Below are 19,722 nucleotides of genomic sequence, written 5' to 3' on the forward strand. Positions count from 1 at the left end.
GATAAGAACTAGAGATTTTTATATTTAATATAGGACTTTAAGAAGATGAGATAATATGAAGCCAACTCCGCAAGATAAACAGTAGATTCTACATGTTTAGTGTTCACTCCCTCTTCGTTAAGGAATAGTGGACTTTTAACCAGTACCAGCACAGCTGCGTATTTACTGTGGAATTCCCTAGTGTGGGTTGGACATAGTTTTTTTTTTAATTGAAGTGTAGTCTATTTACAGTGGTAGTTTCAGGTATACAGCAAAGCGATTCAGTTATACATATTTACATACATACATATATGTATTTTCAAATTATTTTCCATTACAGCTCGTTACAAGAGATTGAATATAGTTCCCTGTGCTATACAGTAGAAATTTGTTGTTTATCTATTTTAATGTGTATCTGTTAATCCCAAACTCCTAATTCATCCCTCCCTGCCTTCTCCCCCTGGTAACCACAGTTTGTTTTCTGTTGCTGTGAGTATTTCTGGTTTGTAAATAAAATTTGTATCTTTTTTTTCTTAAGATTCCACATATAAGCGACATCATATGATACTTGTCTTTGTCTGACTTACTTCACTTAATACGATAATCTCTCAGTGGGTTGGAATAGTTTTGTATTGAGTAGTTTGTGCTGACATACCACATTTTACTTCAGGCATTTCTTACCATCTTCTTAGTTTTTGCTTAGGTCTTTCTTCACTGAGCAATCTTTGAGGATGGTGTCTATAAAAGAGTTCGGTTCATGTTAGTACACTTTGCACTGTGTTGTGTGTGCCCGGGTGACACTGTAACCCGAATATGCTACAAGTCTGCCCATTCCCTTTGCTACCTGCATTCTCTGCGATCTGCTTTCTCTCCTCTCTTTGAACTGAGTCAGTAGCTTGATTCCTGAAGAACTGAGGTTCTCCTTCCACCCCCAGGCCCAGGAAGTTCAAAATTTTATTTTTCTTTTTGGTGAGTTTGTGTAGAGAAAAAAGCATTTCATCTTTTTAAAGACACATTTGATTCTGTGGGGTGGCTGGGTTCATTTGGGAGGTTCTTTGTTCCGTGTGGCATTGGCTGGGGTCCCTCAGGCACCTGTGTTCAATCGGGAGCTCGTCTGGGGCTGGAACATCTGGCACCTCAGCTGGGGTGGCTGGAGTGGGTAGGGGCCAACCAGGCCACTCTAACAGGCTGGTTGGATTTCTTAAATGGTAGCTTATAGGTTCCAAGGACAACCAGTCAGATTCCTAGCTCCTCAATATGTCGCCCTCCTGTCTCTCAAAGCCATTTTTGTGGAGGGAATGATCAGCAGTGTCATGGAATTCACAGAGATGAGCCCTGGGAAAAGGCCACCAGTTTGATGATTGAGAAGTCATTGGTGAGAAAAAAGCAGTTAAAAAGCGATGGTGTCTAGGGCTTGATGGCAAGGGGCTGAGTAATTGCAAGTGCCCAGCTCTCCTGGGTGAATTTCTTGGACACTGGTGAAATGCTCTTTCATAACCATTCTATATGTTTATATAAAACAATTTTTATCAGATTTACAAAATGTCTTATAAACATTTTATTGACAAGTAACATTGGGAAACACTGCATAGGATACCTCTCCTTTGGTGTTCTATAAAAGTGCATATTAGCTTATAAAAGACTCATTGAAATGTAGGGCTGTAAGAACACCTGTTTAACTTTTTTTTTTGGCGGAGCTGGGGAGGTAATTAGTTTTATTTATTTTTAGAGGAGGTACTGGGGATTGAACCCAGGAGCTCATGCATGCTGAGCATGTGCTCTACCGCTTGAGCTGTACCCTCCCTCCTTGTTTAACTTTTTAAATCAGCTTTTGTGAAATTTAACTTGATCATGGACTTTTTGTTGTTGTTAATACATGTGAATAAACCGAACACACTAGAAGTTTTCATAATTTTTACAAAGCCAGAACGATACTCTGTATTCTACTTTGTAACATGAAAAGGCAGGATTATATATTGTCAAAGTATGTATATTGTCAAATCATTATTCCCTTGCTATGAAGAATCAAATAGTAGTATTATGTTTCTTAAAAACAGATTTAGGACAATATTTTAGATCTGACTGACTCTCCAGCTTGCCAGGGTTGACAGTCTTACTTTTTAACAGGAGTGTACTTGCTTGCTGTCACTGCTGATGTTTTATAAAATGTTAACTGGTAACAATGCATTTAACTTTACAACAGATTCTGAATAATAATTTTTAAGCATTATGACCCTTTATAGATTAAGAGAGGGAGGTGAAAGGAAGTGCATCTGGAGGATGGTGAAGGTTAATTTATAAGATATTTGCCTCCATTTTGATACAGAGAATACAAGTTTGTGTTATTCTGTTTCTGTGCAAGAGCCTCAAGCTGAAATCCAGTGCTTTATGCTTTACCATGAAAACATTTGGAAGTAGAGATTCTTTATTTGGTATATAGAACCCCATGGCAACTTGTATGTTAGTTCAGTGTGGCAAAAAAATCAGTCACAGAATGTAATCACAAAATAAGAATTTTTATGTATGACTAACACATATTGGATCCTTAGCACTGCGCTAATGACATCAAAATGGATTTTCTCATTTAATCCTTAAATTTACCATTTGAGGGCAAGACCATTACTCGCTTTTGCAGATGAGGAAAGTTAGGCTCAGAGAAGGAAAGTAACTTCCCACAGCTCACCCTGTAACTGTTCATAGATGGGGTTATGTGGGTTTGGCCCAGCTTAGGTCTAGAATCTTGGCCCTTTGCCACTTTCATACATATTTTTCTTAGCTAGTGTGATAAAGGGGTTGTGGTGATTTACACACACACACACACACACACATATATAAAATTTATATCAGAATATAATTAGGTCTCAACTGTAAGAGACAAGGATGGTTGAAATATTTCTGGCATTTGTTTTAATTTCCTCTTAGAAAAAAATTTGCTACAGTTGTGATTGACTCTAAATTGAATTGTGAATGTTTTCTCCCTTGGCAACAAATAATGAATTACTTTAAAATAGGTAACAGGAAAGAGGAATTAAAAATACGGATTTGGTAAATTCAAAAACAGATTTAAGGGTTTTTGACTAATCACATTGCTTCTAGATGAAATTCTTGTGTCATGAGATTATTTTGATCTAAGGAGATCAATCCGAGGTGGCTTTGGGGTCCTTTGGTCCAGCGGGTGGGTTTCGGGTGGCAGTGTGGCTTGAGAAGTGGTGCTGGCCCGAATGTCCGCACCTGTGAGGTCTCTCCTACATCTGCATCCAGCAAATTCAGGGTTGGGATGGAGGATTCATCTCTTTGGGTTCTGTTTCTTTCTCCATAAAAGGCGAGGCAGTTTTCTCATTCCAGAGTTTCCTGATTTAGGCTTTCACTTGATATGCCTGTTTGGTTAGTGAAATATTTTAATGACTACATTGTAATGACTACCAATGAACTTTGATCATTTGAAAAATCAAGTTCCATTAAAGATGCATATGCCAAAGAAAATGGAGCTTCAGAATAAAACAGGTCCTTCTGAAAATCATTCAGTAAGCCAGTGGCATTGAGAAATTAATACTTCAGAGAAAGGATTATAGTAACAAAAGAAAGGGTAGGATATTTTGGTTTTTGTGTCACAGGAATCGTGCACCTTTAGTGGGATAGTATGTCTAAAACAAATGAACAAAACTGTAATGGAGGGAAAGTGAAAATTATATATGACAAGGTATTGATATGCCAGGCATTTATTGTATCCTGATTTTTTATATTTACACATATACATATATAAATTTAAGTATATATATATATGTCTTTGTAAAAACAAGAGTGGCCCATTGGTGGGTCATGAAATTTAGTGGATTGTGGCCAACATTACAAAACTAAAAGATCCAACTGTCACGCATAGTAACGGTTAAGCGTTGTGTGATACTTGTTATGTTATGCCTCTGCACGGTGCACACACATTTACAGGTGTGCTAGGTCACAATATAAAATGTACTTCTAACTGGGTCATGGTCATTGATGGAAGACATACTCTTAGTACAAATTAAGATGCTAACTTGAGTTGTACTTAGTTTTGAATTGGTCTCAATTTTTAAGTTTTTTTCTTTTTTCCCCCTAAATTAGATTTGTACAAAATAAGGAACACTTGAGAGCTTTTTTTTTATTTTGAAGGGAAGGTAATTAGGTTTATTTATTTATTTACTCTTAGAGGAGGTACTGGGGATTGAACCCAGGACCTTGTGCATGCTAAGCATGCACTCTACCACTTGAGCTATACCCTCCCCCCAAAAAACATTTGAGTGTTAGTTGTTGCTCTTCTAGTTTATCTTGAAAGGGGGCCTCAGGACAAAGCAGTTGGAATTTTGGTGTATCGGGCGCCCTCTCGTGGCCATTGGGTTACAGTGAAATGTAACTCCATTTGATACAAAACTTGCAATTTTTTTTTCCTGAGGTCCTGGCTGAGCTGTACAGGTGGCCAGAGCTGGAAGTTAAGGAACTCACACCTGCAGATTCAGTTTTTACCTTCCGTCTATTGTTGGCCACACACTGAACCTCTAACCCTAGCCAGTCAACTCTAAACTGTGTGCCATCTCCCAGTAGATCATCATGAGAGGAGAACCAGTCAACGCTTTTCTCTTGAGGTTGGGTCACAAGTGCTGCCTTTTTACAGGAGAGTACATTAGCACCTGATACAGCCTTCACTGGAGGAGTGGGAAGTGGACTTGTACCTCCCCTTCTTTGTGACACGTTTCTCATCTCTGTCTTTCCTTGTCGTTGCTCTTGTTGGCCTTGGAGCCAACACAGAAGTCAGCATTTTTAGCACTTACCGTATTGCTCTTTTTAACCTGCTGATTTCCTTTGGGAGACTGTGGGCTTCTTGAGGAAAGGGATTGTGTCATATCCTTTTACCTGTATTGCCAGCACAGTACCTTGCACTTGTGCAGGTCATAAATAATTTCTGTATGAACAAATGCATAATTTAGGTGAATTTGGGTGTAACTTGGCTTTTGGATTTATTTAAAAAATTTTAAGCTTAAGCCTCAGGAAGGTAGATCTTTAAAAATGTATTTTTAGGATTTTACATAAGTGTACAACATTATGCCCAAATTGTGTTAATAATGGAATTGGTACACACTGCTTTGCTATCTAAGACTAAATACATAGTAACTATGATAAGCATTTTTTCTTTTAAAAGCTAAGTAAAAAATTCAGTGATTTTAGAGGAGTGTGCATGTATGTGTATGTATATGTGTAATATGTATATATACACAAACATATGAATATGCACACAGACACCCTCACACACCCTGGCATGGTGACCTTTATGGAGCTATTCACCTGAAATATGCATTTCCTCCCATTCATATATTAGTTAATTCTATTCAAAGAAATTTCAGTGACATAGTGTTGTCAGAAAGTTCATGGGTAACAAAATACAAGGATGCATTCCATGATATCATATGGGGGAGTTAAGAGTATAAAAATATCATTAACTAACAGAATAGTGGTTAATGTATTTGAGAAAAAAATATAAAACCTGGAAGTCTACTGACAGCTGGAGTTAAGGATGTAGGATTAGGTATACCCTTGGATATGGAGGAAATGATGGGAGTGGGGGAATGATTCCTTGCATGAAATTCTGGAGACGTAAGAAATCCTTGAAAGAGCTGTCCGCCACAACCACTGTGAAGCTCAGGACGCTGGCAAGGCTTACCTGCGAAGTATTCAATAGATCAGAAATGTGAGGGAGAAGCAGGGCTTTATTTGTATTTATGAATCATTTCTTAAATTGAAGTATAATTTACAATGTTGTGTTTCAGGTATCCAGCAGTGATTCATTCTTTATATAGTTCAGATTCTTTTCCATTATAGGTTACTACAAGACATTGAATAGTTCCCCATGCCATATAGTAGGTCCTTGTTTATCTATTTTATATATAGTAATGCATGTATATGTTAATCCTAAACTCCCGATTTATCTTCCCACCCCCTGCTATCCCCTTTCGTAACTATAAGTTTGTTTTCTGTATTTGTGACTCTAGTTCTGTTTTGTAAGTAAGTTCATTTGTACCATTTTTTTTAGATTCCATACTTGGAACATACTTTGCTGTAGTGAAGGGTTATAAATGGCTGTTGAATTCCCATGTCCACATGCATGTCACTAATCACTTGCCATTTATGACAGAACTTGAGTGTCAGCCAGGAGGCTAGTACACCCCCAATTCTAGTGATGGCCTCCCCTGGGGTGAGGAGCTTTTTGTCAGTGTTGAGAATGGATTAGCATGGAAGACAGGATGAGGCAAATTCTCTTGGGTCCTTTTACTACATGGCATGTCTATAGATAATTATAGTAAAGCCGCTGCCATATTGGGGTGGTAAATGGGGTGATGGAATAGCACTGGAGTTCAGCTTTATATGTGGTTGTGAATAGTTGGCTACATATATTTAGTGATTCAACTTTTATTTGTTAAACTAAATATAAACATATTGTTACTTATAAATTTGGTATAAGCTGAAAATGTGAATTTAGAAAAAAAGGGGGGTCCAAAGGACTTTGTTGTATCTGGAGCAGTGAGCTCTGGGGTCAGCTGTCCCTACCACATGCTATGGAGGGGACTGTGCTCAAAACCTCTTCTTTCCAGCCTCCCAAAGGTACAGAGAGATGAGCCACTGTGGAGTCTTAAGAGCCCAGAAACTAGAATTAGCCTGTTTGGGTTCAAAGACTGATTGTACCTTTGCTAGACAGCTATTTCTTCATCTGTAAAATAAAGAACTCAAAGAGTCGCTGTGAGAATTGAGTAAAATAACACCTCTAACCTCCTAACGACGCCTGGCACCTGGCATGTACTCCATTAATGTTAGTTACTATTGCTGTTACTAATTTGAGTTAATCTGACATTTCTTATTTTGGAAAGATAGAGAATAACTGTCTACCTTTTGGCATCAGTGTCTAACTTGAACACTAAGTGTCTTTGGACTCTGACATGGATTTTTATATTCAAGAAATTAGTGCTGTAACACAGTGTGGTAATACAATGGTGAACTTTACTGAGAAGTTTCAAGCATCATGACCTGAGGAAGTATTTTCAGTTCAGTTTATCGAAATACTTCAGTTTTCCAGCTGGATCTGGGATTATCTGTTAAAGAAAAAAAATTACTCATTTAAAAAGCCTAAGTACATCATCATTAGTATGACATTAGTTGCCCATCTGTTGACTAAAGAAGATAATTGTGTATCAAATTATATATGTTTAGGAAAACCTGGATTTGTCCTACCTGCTAATCTCAGCTATCCCAAGAGGCAAATCATTTGTTAGTCAATTAACATCTGTACTCAAGCACCCCCAAATTTACTTACAGCTCTTCTCTTGGCCACCAGGCTTTCATGGCATCTTCAGGTTTGATCTAATTAAGTCAAACACATTAAGAGAGCATGGCTACAGATGTTAATGTATTTTTAAAGTCATCTGCTGCTGAAGTGATGGTATGCTACAATCTGAAAAGGGGGTAGTGTGTTCAGCTGGATATTTTTGGAGGTCTAGAATGTAACCTTTTAATCTCAAACTGCAAAGTAAAAGAAATACTCTAAAAATAGCCTGAATAACTATTTACTGAATGGACAAATACTCTAAAATAAGTGCTCCCTCCTGGAGCATTACAGCCTTAGAAACCTCCTGGACTTAAAAAAAAAATTCTCACATTAACAGTTACTTGCGAGTTAGAGGTAAAGTATCTCTATCCCTATATAAAAATATAATCCGAGGGGTTTGTGCCCCCCCCAAAGTTAATCCAGTAGATAGTCAACATGTTTTCTGAAATGTCAACTCATCATCCTATGATACCCTTCTGAGTTAATCTGTCCTTGGGAGCTCTTGCTCAGCACGTGCCTGTGATCAAAGGTGGTGGTGTTCATTTGTCACTGCTGGTTTTGCTAAAAAAGCTCCAGGGCAAAGTGCTCCTTATGCTGAAGACCTATCCAGAAATGCTTTTTAAGCCTTCTCAGGTGATGCCTGCAGCTTCTATTCATATTTCTATTTGTAACCCTCACAATTCATAATTGTAAACTAACCTAGTGACTAAGTTATAAACTACCTAGTGCTCAAAGTACCTTTAATGCCTAACTTCAAACCCCCTCTGAGAGCCATCAGATCTATGTAGAGGTAGAGGTGAATAATTGGTATTGTAACATCAACTTTGATCCTCAGAGGCAAAGCTGTTTTGCAAACCCATCAAATCAGTGAAATATTACTTTACCTAATCTGTGTAAGCTTACAGAGTACATTTCTACTTCTCATTGTCTATTACTAACCATGCTTTTTTCGGTTTGTTAAGGAAGAAAGTCCTTATTTTATAATATAATTTTATAATATAATAATATAATTATAATATAATTTTATAATATAATCCTTATTTTATAATATAAGTCTGTATTTTTCTTTTACCCTAAGATAATGATTTCTCCCTCCAATGCTCTAGTATTTTTCAATTTCCTAACTACAGTTTGTGTAAAATTCTTGATTTTTACATGAATGTTATTTTAAAAAGGTAGAGACAAGTTTCCAAATTGTCTTTTGGCCAGAGACTACTTCGGAGATTGTCTGTAAATTATACAGCCTCCCTAAATTAGTGTACCTGTTTCAGTCTTTTCTTCCTTCAAATGACAAGGAGAGAAGCATTAGCTTCAGGGTTAACTAAGGCAGATTTTCTCAAAAGCTTTTTACTATACATAGAGAAGTTTTGCTTGTGACTATTTTCTTTGCCCTGAATTTATTCTACTAAGTTTCCACTGTTCCTCCTGCTTTCTAAATCATATGTTTCTGTGGATACTTGGCTTTAAAGTTCACAGTACTAAGTCCCATGTTCTGCTTCTCCAGTTTCAGCTGCTCTCCCTCCAGTCCAAAGAAGCATGTGCTCCTAGGAGCTCTGCCTAGCAGCATTGACTTCCCTGTACAAAATCAAGACAGTTCTATTACAAGGAAAGATTATCCTGGGGTTGGCATTTTTTTTGGCTCTGGCCATCCGCTTAACAGAAAAATCAGTTTGACTTACTGTTTCACTACCAGGTTTCCAACCAGCAGGGCAGACTGAAAGAACAAAAATTGGCAAAAGACAGTTAGAATTCAGTTCTCTTCAGCAACTCGGAGCTTTTCTTTTTCCAAATAAAGCTGAAAATAGAGCCTATATTAATGAGAACATTTCTAGGCCACTGAACACTTGACTTCTGTCAGCTTACCTGCTCACACCAAGGAATTTTAGTCATAGAGCTTATTAGCAGGCAGCTAATCTACTTTCATTTTTGTCAGTTATGTTTCGTTACATTTATAATATAAGAAACCAAATTGAGTCTTCCTCTCATAAAGTTGGAAAGTTTGGGAATCTGATCAACTGAAAGGTCTGAGCACAGCAAAAATTCCTCGAATGTATATTCCCTTAAACTTATCTGCTGTGTCCTGCAGTATTTTGTACTGATGCCATGGTTCACTGTCCAAAGAGACTTTAAAATTATTCAGAAGGTAAGATTTTCCCTTGATTTGGAATGCGCCCTGAGCCAGGCACCAAGTTACATTTTTAAAAGGGATATATAACATATGTTCTACTTTAAGAAGAATCTGACCTTTTCCGTTTGGCTACTGCAAAAATTTGGGGTGAAAGGATGAACTGATGGATTACTAGTATGATGCTGAATAACCTTAAGGATTACTGAATCACTTTGAGGAAAAAAAGCGAAATCAAATAATATAAACATGCAAATAAAATGTACACTACTAAACATTGCCAGATTGGCTGGTACATTTTAACTTTATAGAAACATAATTTGAAAAATTACAGTAGCAGAAACTTTGAGCTCTTCTAAAAGGACTATGAAAATAATACTTTCCCCCCCCTCTTCAGTAAGTAGACTATATTAGTGATATTTTGTTAAAAGCACTTTAAATTATAATTTGATCTGCTTAAAAGATCTAATAATCTGAAAACAATCAATCAGAAGACTTTGGAATCATCCAAATTACTTTTAAGGTAAGAAACCAAACTAATTATGCTACTATCCCTCAAACTGAAAAATCAAAAGGCCATGATGGTTAGAAGGAAAGGGCACCTTCTCCGTGTTTGTCGGTGTACTGGAATGCTTGAACCAAACGCAGTGTCTCATCCACGGATCTACCCACAGGAAGGTCATTCAGAGTAATCTGTCTTAGGATTCCTTTGTCATCAATAATGAAGAGACCTCTGTAAAACATAAGAACGGTAGAGGTGTGGGCACGTGTTCTCAGTGAAGACAAATACTAGTTAATGTGAATCCCTGTTCCACCCACAGAAGGATGTTACCCAGAGCCCAGAACACACTGCCTACCTACTTAGCTGTATGCACGTGTCCACACCCCCATACCCATGCTTACCTACTGTATATTTTGGGATTATCACTGTGAAATGGTAGCTTTAAAATTTGTTTTTTTGTCAATGAAATGTACTGTATTGTTTACAGTGGAATCTTCATGTGTACTAGGTTTGGGATTGTACTGTAAATGAAATGATAAAGCTACACAGCAAAGCCTTCCTGTGGGTGAACGAGTGAGTGATCTTTCTTATCACTGGCTATTTAGAATGTCTTTGTATTTCCCTTTTCAGTGGTGGAAAAAGACAAGGTCACCAATATGGAAATTGCTTTTCCTTCTCAATCTCTCTATCGGTGATTCACTACTACAGCCTGGGAAATAATGCAATAGTTTGACCTAAAAGACCTGCTATTGAGATAGGGGTAGCATTGCAAGAGTTAAAGTATACTAGTGATAAACATTTTCAGAGGACTTTACTATCTGTTTATTTAAGTCAATATGGATTTCAACCCAATAGTTACTAAGTAGGGTGCTTACCAATTGTTTTTAACGGTATCTTTACAACATTTTTGTAAATAGAGCACATATTTCTTGATCTAACCTTGTACCTTCTAACTCCATTTCAAGGAGGATTACAAACACATTTGTATTTATCATAGTGTAAAATCACTGAAAGGTACCTAAGGGTGTGGCCTGAGTCTTCCAGATAGACACCATAGTCCTTTGAGATCTGATGGTTCAAGTCGGAAAGAAGTGGAATACTTATTGGCCCAAGTCCTCCTTGTCTTCGAGGGGTATTAATCCTGTAACAAACAGAACATTTACCTCTCAGGGTTAAGTAAATGGCATATATTAAAAGTCAACACTCTTTCTTTGCATATGCAAACACACATCATCATATTCTTTCTCTAACAAAGACAGGCTAGTATACAGTCTATTTTCTTGCCCCCCCCAATATATTTATATCCTTTAAACACTAAATATGGAGATATACGTCACATTTTTAAATGTATAGACATACTATATGTTGCTAATCTCTATTGACAGACATTGAAACCGTATTTTTTTTTTACTTTTATCAATACTGCTGGAAAATCCTTATATTCTCAACTTTGTACACTTGTCTGATTAATTCCTAGAAGTGGAATTAAGGATCAAAGGATGTGCAGCATCATAAGCATAACCTTAAAATTGTGATTGCAAGACAAAGCCTTGTGAGACAGGCAGAATACAACTGGATGGCATTTTCATGTGCAGAGAGACAAAGAAGTGTGAAGTCCACTTGAAGCAGCAAGGAAGTTACTTGTAATCTCACAGCATCAATCTTCAGATTTAAGTATTCTGTAACTTGAAACCAAGGGATGTGGACTGGGGCCTCAAGGGCAGGACACTGACACAGCAGCTAGAAAACGGGGAAATAATGCTCCAGATGTCTGCAGCCCTAGTTCTGACATCCATATACATGACATCTCATATACAGCTGAGAATGTATTCCCAAAGCTCCCTTGGGAAAGCAATCTCAAATTTTCTGGAATGACATAACTTTTTCCTTAGTGGATTTGTGTTTTCATTATTTAATTTAAATAATTTAATTTTTATTTTTATTATTTAAGTTCTTGGGAAGGTTTGTCTGAAAATTGAGTTTAAATCAAATATATTAAATATATAACGGCGTCTTAAAATGCTTCAGAGAATCAATTACTTAAGGGAATGTAAATTAAATTTAAATTGTAGCTCCTAAACTAATTAAAATTTTACATATATATACACACATATATGTATATATAATTTACACTTATTGCTATTTACATTTAGTTATATATATACACACACATATATATACATGTATATGTATATATATTTATGTACATAATGTGTAAATGAAGAAAAACCTGTTTTGAATTTGTTACTTTAATGAATTGAATGTTAAGTTTTAAAACCAAAATAATTCTGAACAATCTTTATTGTGCATAAAATTTTGTGAACAAAATTGAGGACGCTGTTTAAAAACTCACGTTTGACACAACATTGTAAAATGACTATCACTCTAAAAAAATGTTAAAAAAAAAAAGAAAAACTCATGTCAACATGCACATTTCAAATTTTGAAACATGTTGCCTAACTGCTCTCCAGAAATGCTGAATCAAATGTGTATGTGACAGTATTATTTCTTTACACCTTTGTCAACACTGGATGAAATTCTTAAATATTTGACCTCTTGGCCAATCAGGGAAAAAAATGGCATCTTTTGTCAGTTTAATTTTCAGTTCTTTGCAATTAATTAGGTGGAACATCTTTTCATGTTTAATGAACTAAAAAATTATTTAAAGAATTATTTTAAAAGATCATTGCTTCTTAAAAAGTAATAAAAGCTGTTTTGAATTTGACTTAAACTAGACAACTGTGTAACAGAGAGAAATGATATTTTAAACATTTTCCTCCAGATTAAAGTTACCCAATTAGTCATAATAATCATACAATTCATTAGTTTTTGCTATGGATATTACATCTTTTGAATTTGACTTTTTTTTCAAAATATGAAATGTCCTATTAAATTGTTCAGCATTTTTACCATACTTTCATTGAACTAGTAGCTCTCAGATAAATTTATTCCTGAACTGTCTGATAAATAACTATATTCCTGTCATGTTAAAAGTTGTCTGCCCATAATTTAAGAGTATATCCATTCTTTTCCCTACAAATGTTAAGCGTAAGATACTGACCAGGCCAAATGGGTAAACTGTGAATCCACAGAGCATGCTACAACTTCAGTGTTTATCGATCTGAATTCCTCAATTCTATCACCAAAGGCGATAATTTCAGTTGGACACACAAAAGTGCTGAAAGTTAAAAAAAATCGTTATCTTCAAAATACACAGATACCTAAAGTTTTGAATGATTTTGTTTTTATAAACACCTTTAGTATATAAAAATGAACATTAAGAACAATTTATGAACCTTCTCAAGATGTAGTCTAAAACATTGTCATTTGATCAAATATCATTTAATTAAAAAAGTATATTATAGAGTTCCCAATTACATCTTGATAAACTATATAAATTAATGGATCAGAGATGAAGCAATGGTCCCTTCTTATGGCAGCACCCCCATTTTGTCAGCTTTTATTCAATAATACTTTACATAGTGCTTTACAGCTTTCTAAACATCTATACAAATTTTACCTCATTTCACTTTTTCTTAAACCTTCCTATACGAACCCCATGAGCTAGATGCATCTGTATCAATTTTGGAGATGAGGAAATCCTCTACCATTGCCCTCCCTTTCTTGAGAAGGTCCTCTTCTACCTTGTCTTCCAGTCCTTTTGTCAGAAGGGCATGTTTAGAGACTACTACCTTAGGGGAGTATTTTTCAAACCATGTTAGGGGCTCCTTAAGACAACTTACTGAGTTCCAACCAACATTTTTAAAAAGTAAAATAGAAAATATGAGAATATGTCACACATAGTAAGTTATGAAACATATGTATACATAAGTGCATATATATGTGTGTGTGTTCAGGAGTGATATTAAAAATGCTTAACCATCTTAACTCAGGGTTGGTTTTAGCTCTGAGGGTTTCTGAAAGGGACCAGGTGGGAAGGGCAAATTGGGGAGGGGGTTGGTATGGAAGTTTTTCAGTATTTTAAGGAGCACCAGCTGTACTGGTACAAACTGAATGTTACCCTGCATGTATGTGTTAAGTGAAAAATGTATTTCATACTGTGTGTCATGGTCAAGGAGGTCTGAAAAACAGACTCGGGACAAGTTCCCACGACAGCCCCAAGACAGGCTTTTCAGATGTCTCAGTTGTTCAAGTGGAAGATTGCCATATGCAAGCAAACAGTTCTAATCAAGATTATGTCCCTGGAAACCTGGGCTATGACATGTATTTTTAGTATTTTCCAAAAGGTAGGAATGATTGGCCCCTGCCTTCCTTCCTATTGTCCCATGAAATGCTACCTAGAGAGATATTTGCCCAACTTAAAAGTTTTGGCAGAAAACTGAAGGGTTACATTTGTGACTTTCCTTCCTTGCAGACTGTGGCAAATGCCCCAGGATTCTTCCTTCTCTAACCAGGCCCAGTCTGGCAGGCATTACACACAAACAGAAAGAAGCTCTCTTAGCTCCTTGCCCGAGAAGACCATTGCTAACATCATGCTCTAATTAGATACATCTTACTCATTACAGAGTTTTAAATAACACTGGAGAAACAGCATACTTGCTATGTTACACTAATTTCACAATTCAGGTTTAGCATCATGCATATTTAACATGTGTTACTTTTTGGTTTTACAGCAACATGAAATTAGAAGGCCTATCATTTTATATAAAAACTTCTACTTCTGGTCTCTATTAAAAATTAAGTTATATCATACATTTTAGCTAGTCAAGCCAGAGTACAAGTTGATTAGAAAGAAGCAAGTTCTTACTAATTTAATAAAGATTACGTATTATGTAGATTCATGATTTGTTTTAGCCCCAATGTACAAATTTTTACGAGAATTCTATTTGGATTAGAGTAGGGGTCAGCAAACTTCACTCCACAGGCCAAATCCAGCCGATCTTAATTTTTTTAAATAAAGTTTCAGTGGAGCACAACACTATTCATTTGTTATTGTCTATGGCTGTTTTGTGCTACAATTGCAATGTTGAGTAGTTGCAATAAAGATCATTTCAAGACTAAAACATTTACTATCTGGCCCTGTACAGAAAAAGTCTGCTTACCCCTGGCCTAGAGACAGCCTAAAGATAGGAGCTTAAGTATATCCTCCCTGGAAGTTTAAATTATATTTACAGAGTTCTAGATTAGTCCTAACGGAAAAAGGACCTTAATAATACAGTGGCAAAGATAGAAGAATCTTCTTACTTTTTGTAACCAAAAAATATATTTAAAAAAAGATAGAAGTTGGGATAAGTCTCTTTGGTATCTTTTCACTTTCATGGAATTTGAAAAACACTCAAAATTAAATCCTCAATGTGACTAAAGCTGCAAGAGTATTTACTGTGAGTCAACTTTCTATCTACAAGTGTTCACTGTCACACAGTTAAAGAGAACTCCCCATAACCATAATTCATATTAATAGGTATTATTCCTTAAGCATTTGCAATATTTTCAGGAAAATGTTCAAATCACAGGAAAGCAACAGATGCAGCAAAGAATACAAATAATAAAACCATAGATAAATGGCATCACTAGAGAAAAAGACTTATACATTTTTCAGTTAACAGATTTGTCACATAAGTTTTGTTATTAAATGCTTTCTAAAATATTCTCAATCCATTTTCTTGCATTAATGAATATAATTGTGGTTTTTCTCTAATGATTAATTATGTTAACTCAATCATGTGGATATAAGTATAAAGTATTGGGGTCAATGGCTTATGATTCTGAAATACCCAGTAGATATTACTTTCTTAAAAAAAATTCATCTCAGCTTGTCCTTTAAGAACAAGTGCTAAATAATGTCTAACTGTTGGATATTCTTGAATAATGACTGATATTGACTGAGGTTTTGCTAGCTGCTATATACACGTATTACTTACAAATCAAGTGGATAGAAGAAAAAAACCAGGTATTTTCCACGGTAATCAGTTAACTTCAGCTCCTTGAATTCTCCATTTATCACAGCTGTTCCTTCCCAATAAGGTGCTGGCTTGGAAACTAAGAAAAAAATATGATGTTCTATGACAACGAGAAGTTTGGTGGGATGACAGAAGAACATCTTTAGGAAATCACTAAAAATTAAGGCTTCTAAATCTTTGGACCTCTTTAGCATCGTGGTGATGCTGATGGACTTCTCAGGCTAGTGTTATTGAACACATAAAATAAAATACTTAGAATTACAAAGGAGACCAATTATGTTGAAATGCAATTATCAAAATATCAAAAACCAAATTGGTGATATAGTAATATTTGTGCCCTATTATTAACACTTTAAAACTGCAAGATCTAGCAGTGATCTCATAACTAACCACTCAAGATCATGATGAGTATAAATGATGCTTCAGTATACTTGGAACAACCATAATGTGGCATGAAAATATCTGTGATTATACTGGAGACAGGTACAAGCAAGTACTGTTGAAGCTAATGTGGTTTGTTGCTGATGTTCATAATGGAAAGAAATGTTAAATTTTAGTTGGAGGTTAGTGAAATTGAAGACTTTGTCTCCCATTCACGCTCACAGACCCCCTACAATCCTTCCCTGCACTAAACCTTACTGGATACTTCACTGTAACCACTCCAAGTTAATCGCCTTCCTACATTTCAAGTAATTAGATTTTCCATTCTCTAACAGCAGTCTTCCAGATACACTAAATTAAACATTTTCCAGTTTCTCACATATACACGGAGGACCTGCTGCTACCTTCAAGGAGTAGGAAATTTGCAAATACGTCAGGCTAGAAGTGTAAAAATCCCAGACCGTGGGATTATTTTTCAGGGCTTTGAAAGAGGAGACCCCCTTGAACAGGTTTCAAGTGACCTAATGGAAATTTAATAGCTCACACTGCTCTCTTGTAAGGGTATGCTGTAATTCTAGCCAACACACCTTGATAATAATGTACCTGGATCTTCTGTTAACACATTCAGATAGACTTAAATTTTCAGAACCATTACATACATTAAAGCCAATACTTGCTTCAAAGTCTGACTAAGGTTCCTAGAAAGTAAGGCTTATAATAGCCAGCATTTATTATATTTTGTATAATAGCCAGCATGTTTGGTCACTCCGAAAATAAAGACAAACTTAAGATGAATTTCTCTGTGAAGTTAATATATAACATGTGATTACTCATCATGAACCAGCAGCCTAGCTCACAGAAATGCCCTGCTCTGATTAGATAAAGGCCAGGATGGAGAATTCGATAGCAGAAGGATACAGAACTATATATGCTTTACATACGTTACTTAAAATGCTACTGAAGTGTGAGGTGATAATTGTAATGACGTGCTACAATGATAGCCCTTAATGATTGTAGCATATTGGGAAAACCAATAAAACTGAAAAATTTTGTTCTGAAAATCTTGATTTCGGAAATTTGGGGTTTCTGATTTAAGAACTGCAGTGTTTAAAAAAAAGTGTCATCAATTTCTAGAGCAAAAAGAATGCCGTTTGCTAAGATCTACAAATGGAATTTCCAAAGCAATCCCTTGAATCTATTAAAAAACAAACAAAAATTGTCCCAAATATAAATCATATAATTAACAAAGATATTGGCAAATGCAGAGCAGTATAAAGAATATTTAAATCCCCTGTCCCCATAATCCCCTCCAATTTAATTACTGTTAACATTTTGATGTTATTTCCTTCCAGTCTTTTTTAAACACACAAATTTGGATCATGTAGCACCCCACTTAAAAAAAATGAAACAGTAGATCATGAACAGCTTTTCATGTTACTAAAAATTATTTGAAAGTATTAATAGCTCCATAATATTACATTTTATGAATAAAACTCCTGGTATCTTTAATTCTAGATGAGCCTACCTATGACAGAAATGTAGCAAATACCTAAAATTTGAAAAGGTTTGCTGGTAGAGGGAAATCTCTTGTTACTATTTTTGGCTTCCATGAGCAGACTTGGATGGGATTTGTTATGGGAAACATATATAATGCCAGTAAACACTTAACTGGCTGACATATTTCAAAATATCTTCCCAGGCAAGTAAAACCAACGGGACTTGGAAATATTGATTTTAAAAGTACAAGACTAGCTTTTTTAAAAACAAAAATCAAAAAATAACTTTCAGTAGGAAAGAACTGCAAATGTTTAAGGAGGCAAAACAGTTTTTTTTCATTTATCACTCCCACTCCATCCTAAGTCATAAGAACATCCCATGTAACACTGGGGATTCAGAATTGTGCAGCATTACTTTTTCCACTGTACATGGACACGGAACATGCTGTAACTGGACCACAAAAGCCAATAAACATCTTCAGAATGCCAAATGGTCAGTAGGAAAAGCAGGTTACTTAAATGCGAACAAGGGACAGTTTTTATCTTTTAGCCCCTAGCCACTTCTTTTTGGCTAGTCTTAACATCCAGATGCAGCAGGCCACGACTTTCTCAGTATCTACTTAGTCTGACGTGTCCTTCCTGAAAGTGGTCATTAGCTGTGTACATTGGACAGAAATGCAAATAACCAAAAGGCAAATTGGCAGGACACAAATTTGGCACTAGGTTTATCATCAGCCCAAGTGCATTACTTCTAACCTCCTTTCCTCGGTTTCTCTACAAAGAACCTCCACAGTCCACACTGTAACAAGTTCTTCATTTCTGAGAAACACAAAGAATACCCATTAACTATATAGGTTTTGGGGAAGGTGGCTTTGAATACTCTCTGTAAGATGCAACAACAACAAAAACAAAAAAAAGAAAAATGAAATGTTTATCCTCCTGAGCATTTTGTTTAGTCATTTTTCTGTTTAGTCAAACTTTCTGTGAATCATTATTCAACTTATCAATGCATTCTTCCCCGAAATAGTACTCGAAAACAGACGCGATGTGTTGCAGACACTTTGTCTGAGGAAGTGTTTCAGTTTGCACAACATCCTCGATGCCTGCAAGCCCGGGACCAGGGCCACGCTCGTCCCCTCATCTGCGGCTTTTGGGGTAACCACTACTTCTTCCAAAATCTGATTAGTGGAACCCATCCCTTTCTTCACACCTGGAACCCCCCTCCACCTCACAGGAGAGAGTCAGGCTCCCCCCTGGGATTGAAGGCAGCCCAGGGGGTACCGCCAAAGCCAGGCCCCGGGGTAGCCACAGCAACTGAAGTACACGTGTCTCCTGGCCCTCTCCACCTCCCGCCTCCCTCTGCCACCGCTCACCCCGCCTTGGCCGGGCACCACCTACTCTTGGCTTTGCTGAGGTGCAGGGAGTGGTCGGCGACCGAAACCCGGGACGCCTCCCCCGGGTACACTTGTCCACCCGCATAGAAGTGGCACTCCTCTTCGCGAGTTCGGAGCCTCTCCTCTGCCTCCGAGCCCCTCAGAGCTTCAGCCGGCAGCAGGAAGAGCAGTAGCAGCAGTAGCCTTCGGCTGGGGCCGGGGGCCGGAGTCGTCGCGGGTAGCGGCGGCGGCGGCGCCTCCATGACCACGCGGGTGCAGTCGCACGTCCCCTGGTTCCACAGCCGCTTCTCCCGCCGCCAGACAGCTACAACTGCGCGCTCAAAGCGCGGCCTCGCGAGACCTGCTTCGCCTTCTCCTCTCCCCCCACCCCCACCCCCGCTCCCCGCGTTCCCGGCTTCCCGGGCTCCCCCTCCCCCCGCCCCGCCACGTGGGCGGCAGCCCCGCCCGCTCGCCCCCCTGCTGGCGTTTGCGCCTGCGCCCTGGGGCGGGCCAGCGTCGGGAACTTAGCCTAACTCTGCAGGGCGGCGTTGCCCGTGACTGGTCTCACGCGCCTCGTCTCTGGCACTGTTTTAGACA

General features: G+C 37.3%; 1 protein-coding gene across 2 annotated transcripts; it reads right to left on the reverse strand.

Annotated features, from left to right (window-relative positions):
* Positions 1-6,982: 6,982 nt before the first annotated feature.
* Positions 6,983-19,519, reverse strand: PRDX4 (peroxiredoxin 4). Of its 2 annotated transcripts, XM_031445710.2 has the most exons (8): positions 19,151-19,519; positions 15,837-15,954; positions 13,016-13,132; positions 10,973-11,095; positions 10,055-10,185; positions 9,007-9,041; positions 7,316-7,362; positions 6,983-7,094 (listed from the first exon to the last, which is right to left on the reverse strand). In XM_031445710.2, the coding sequence occupies exons 1-8, from the start codon at positions 19,386-19,388 to the stop codon at positions 7,091-7,093; spliced, it is 813 nt and encodes a 270-aa protein (XP_031301570.1). In that variant the 5' UTR covers positions 19,389-19,519; the 3' UTR covers positions 6,983-7,090. The 2 variants fall into 2 exon arrangements, with proteins under 2 accessions (XP_031301570.1, XP_031301569.1); XM_031445709.2 differs by lacking the exon at positions 7,316-7,362.
* Positions 19,520-19,722: the final 203 nt, after the last annotated feature.

The sequence above is a fragment of the Camelus dromedarius genome, chromosome X, assembly GCF_036321535.1.
Source record: "Camelus dromedarius isolate mCamDro1 chromosome X, mCamDro1.pat, whole genome shotgun sequence".
NCBI lineage: Eukaryota > Metazoa > Chordata > Mammalia > Artiodactyla > Camelidae > Camelus > Camelus dromedarius.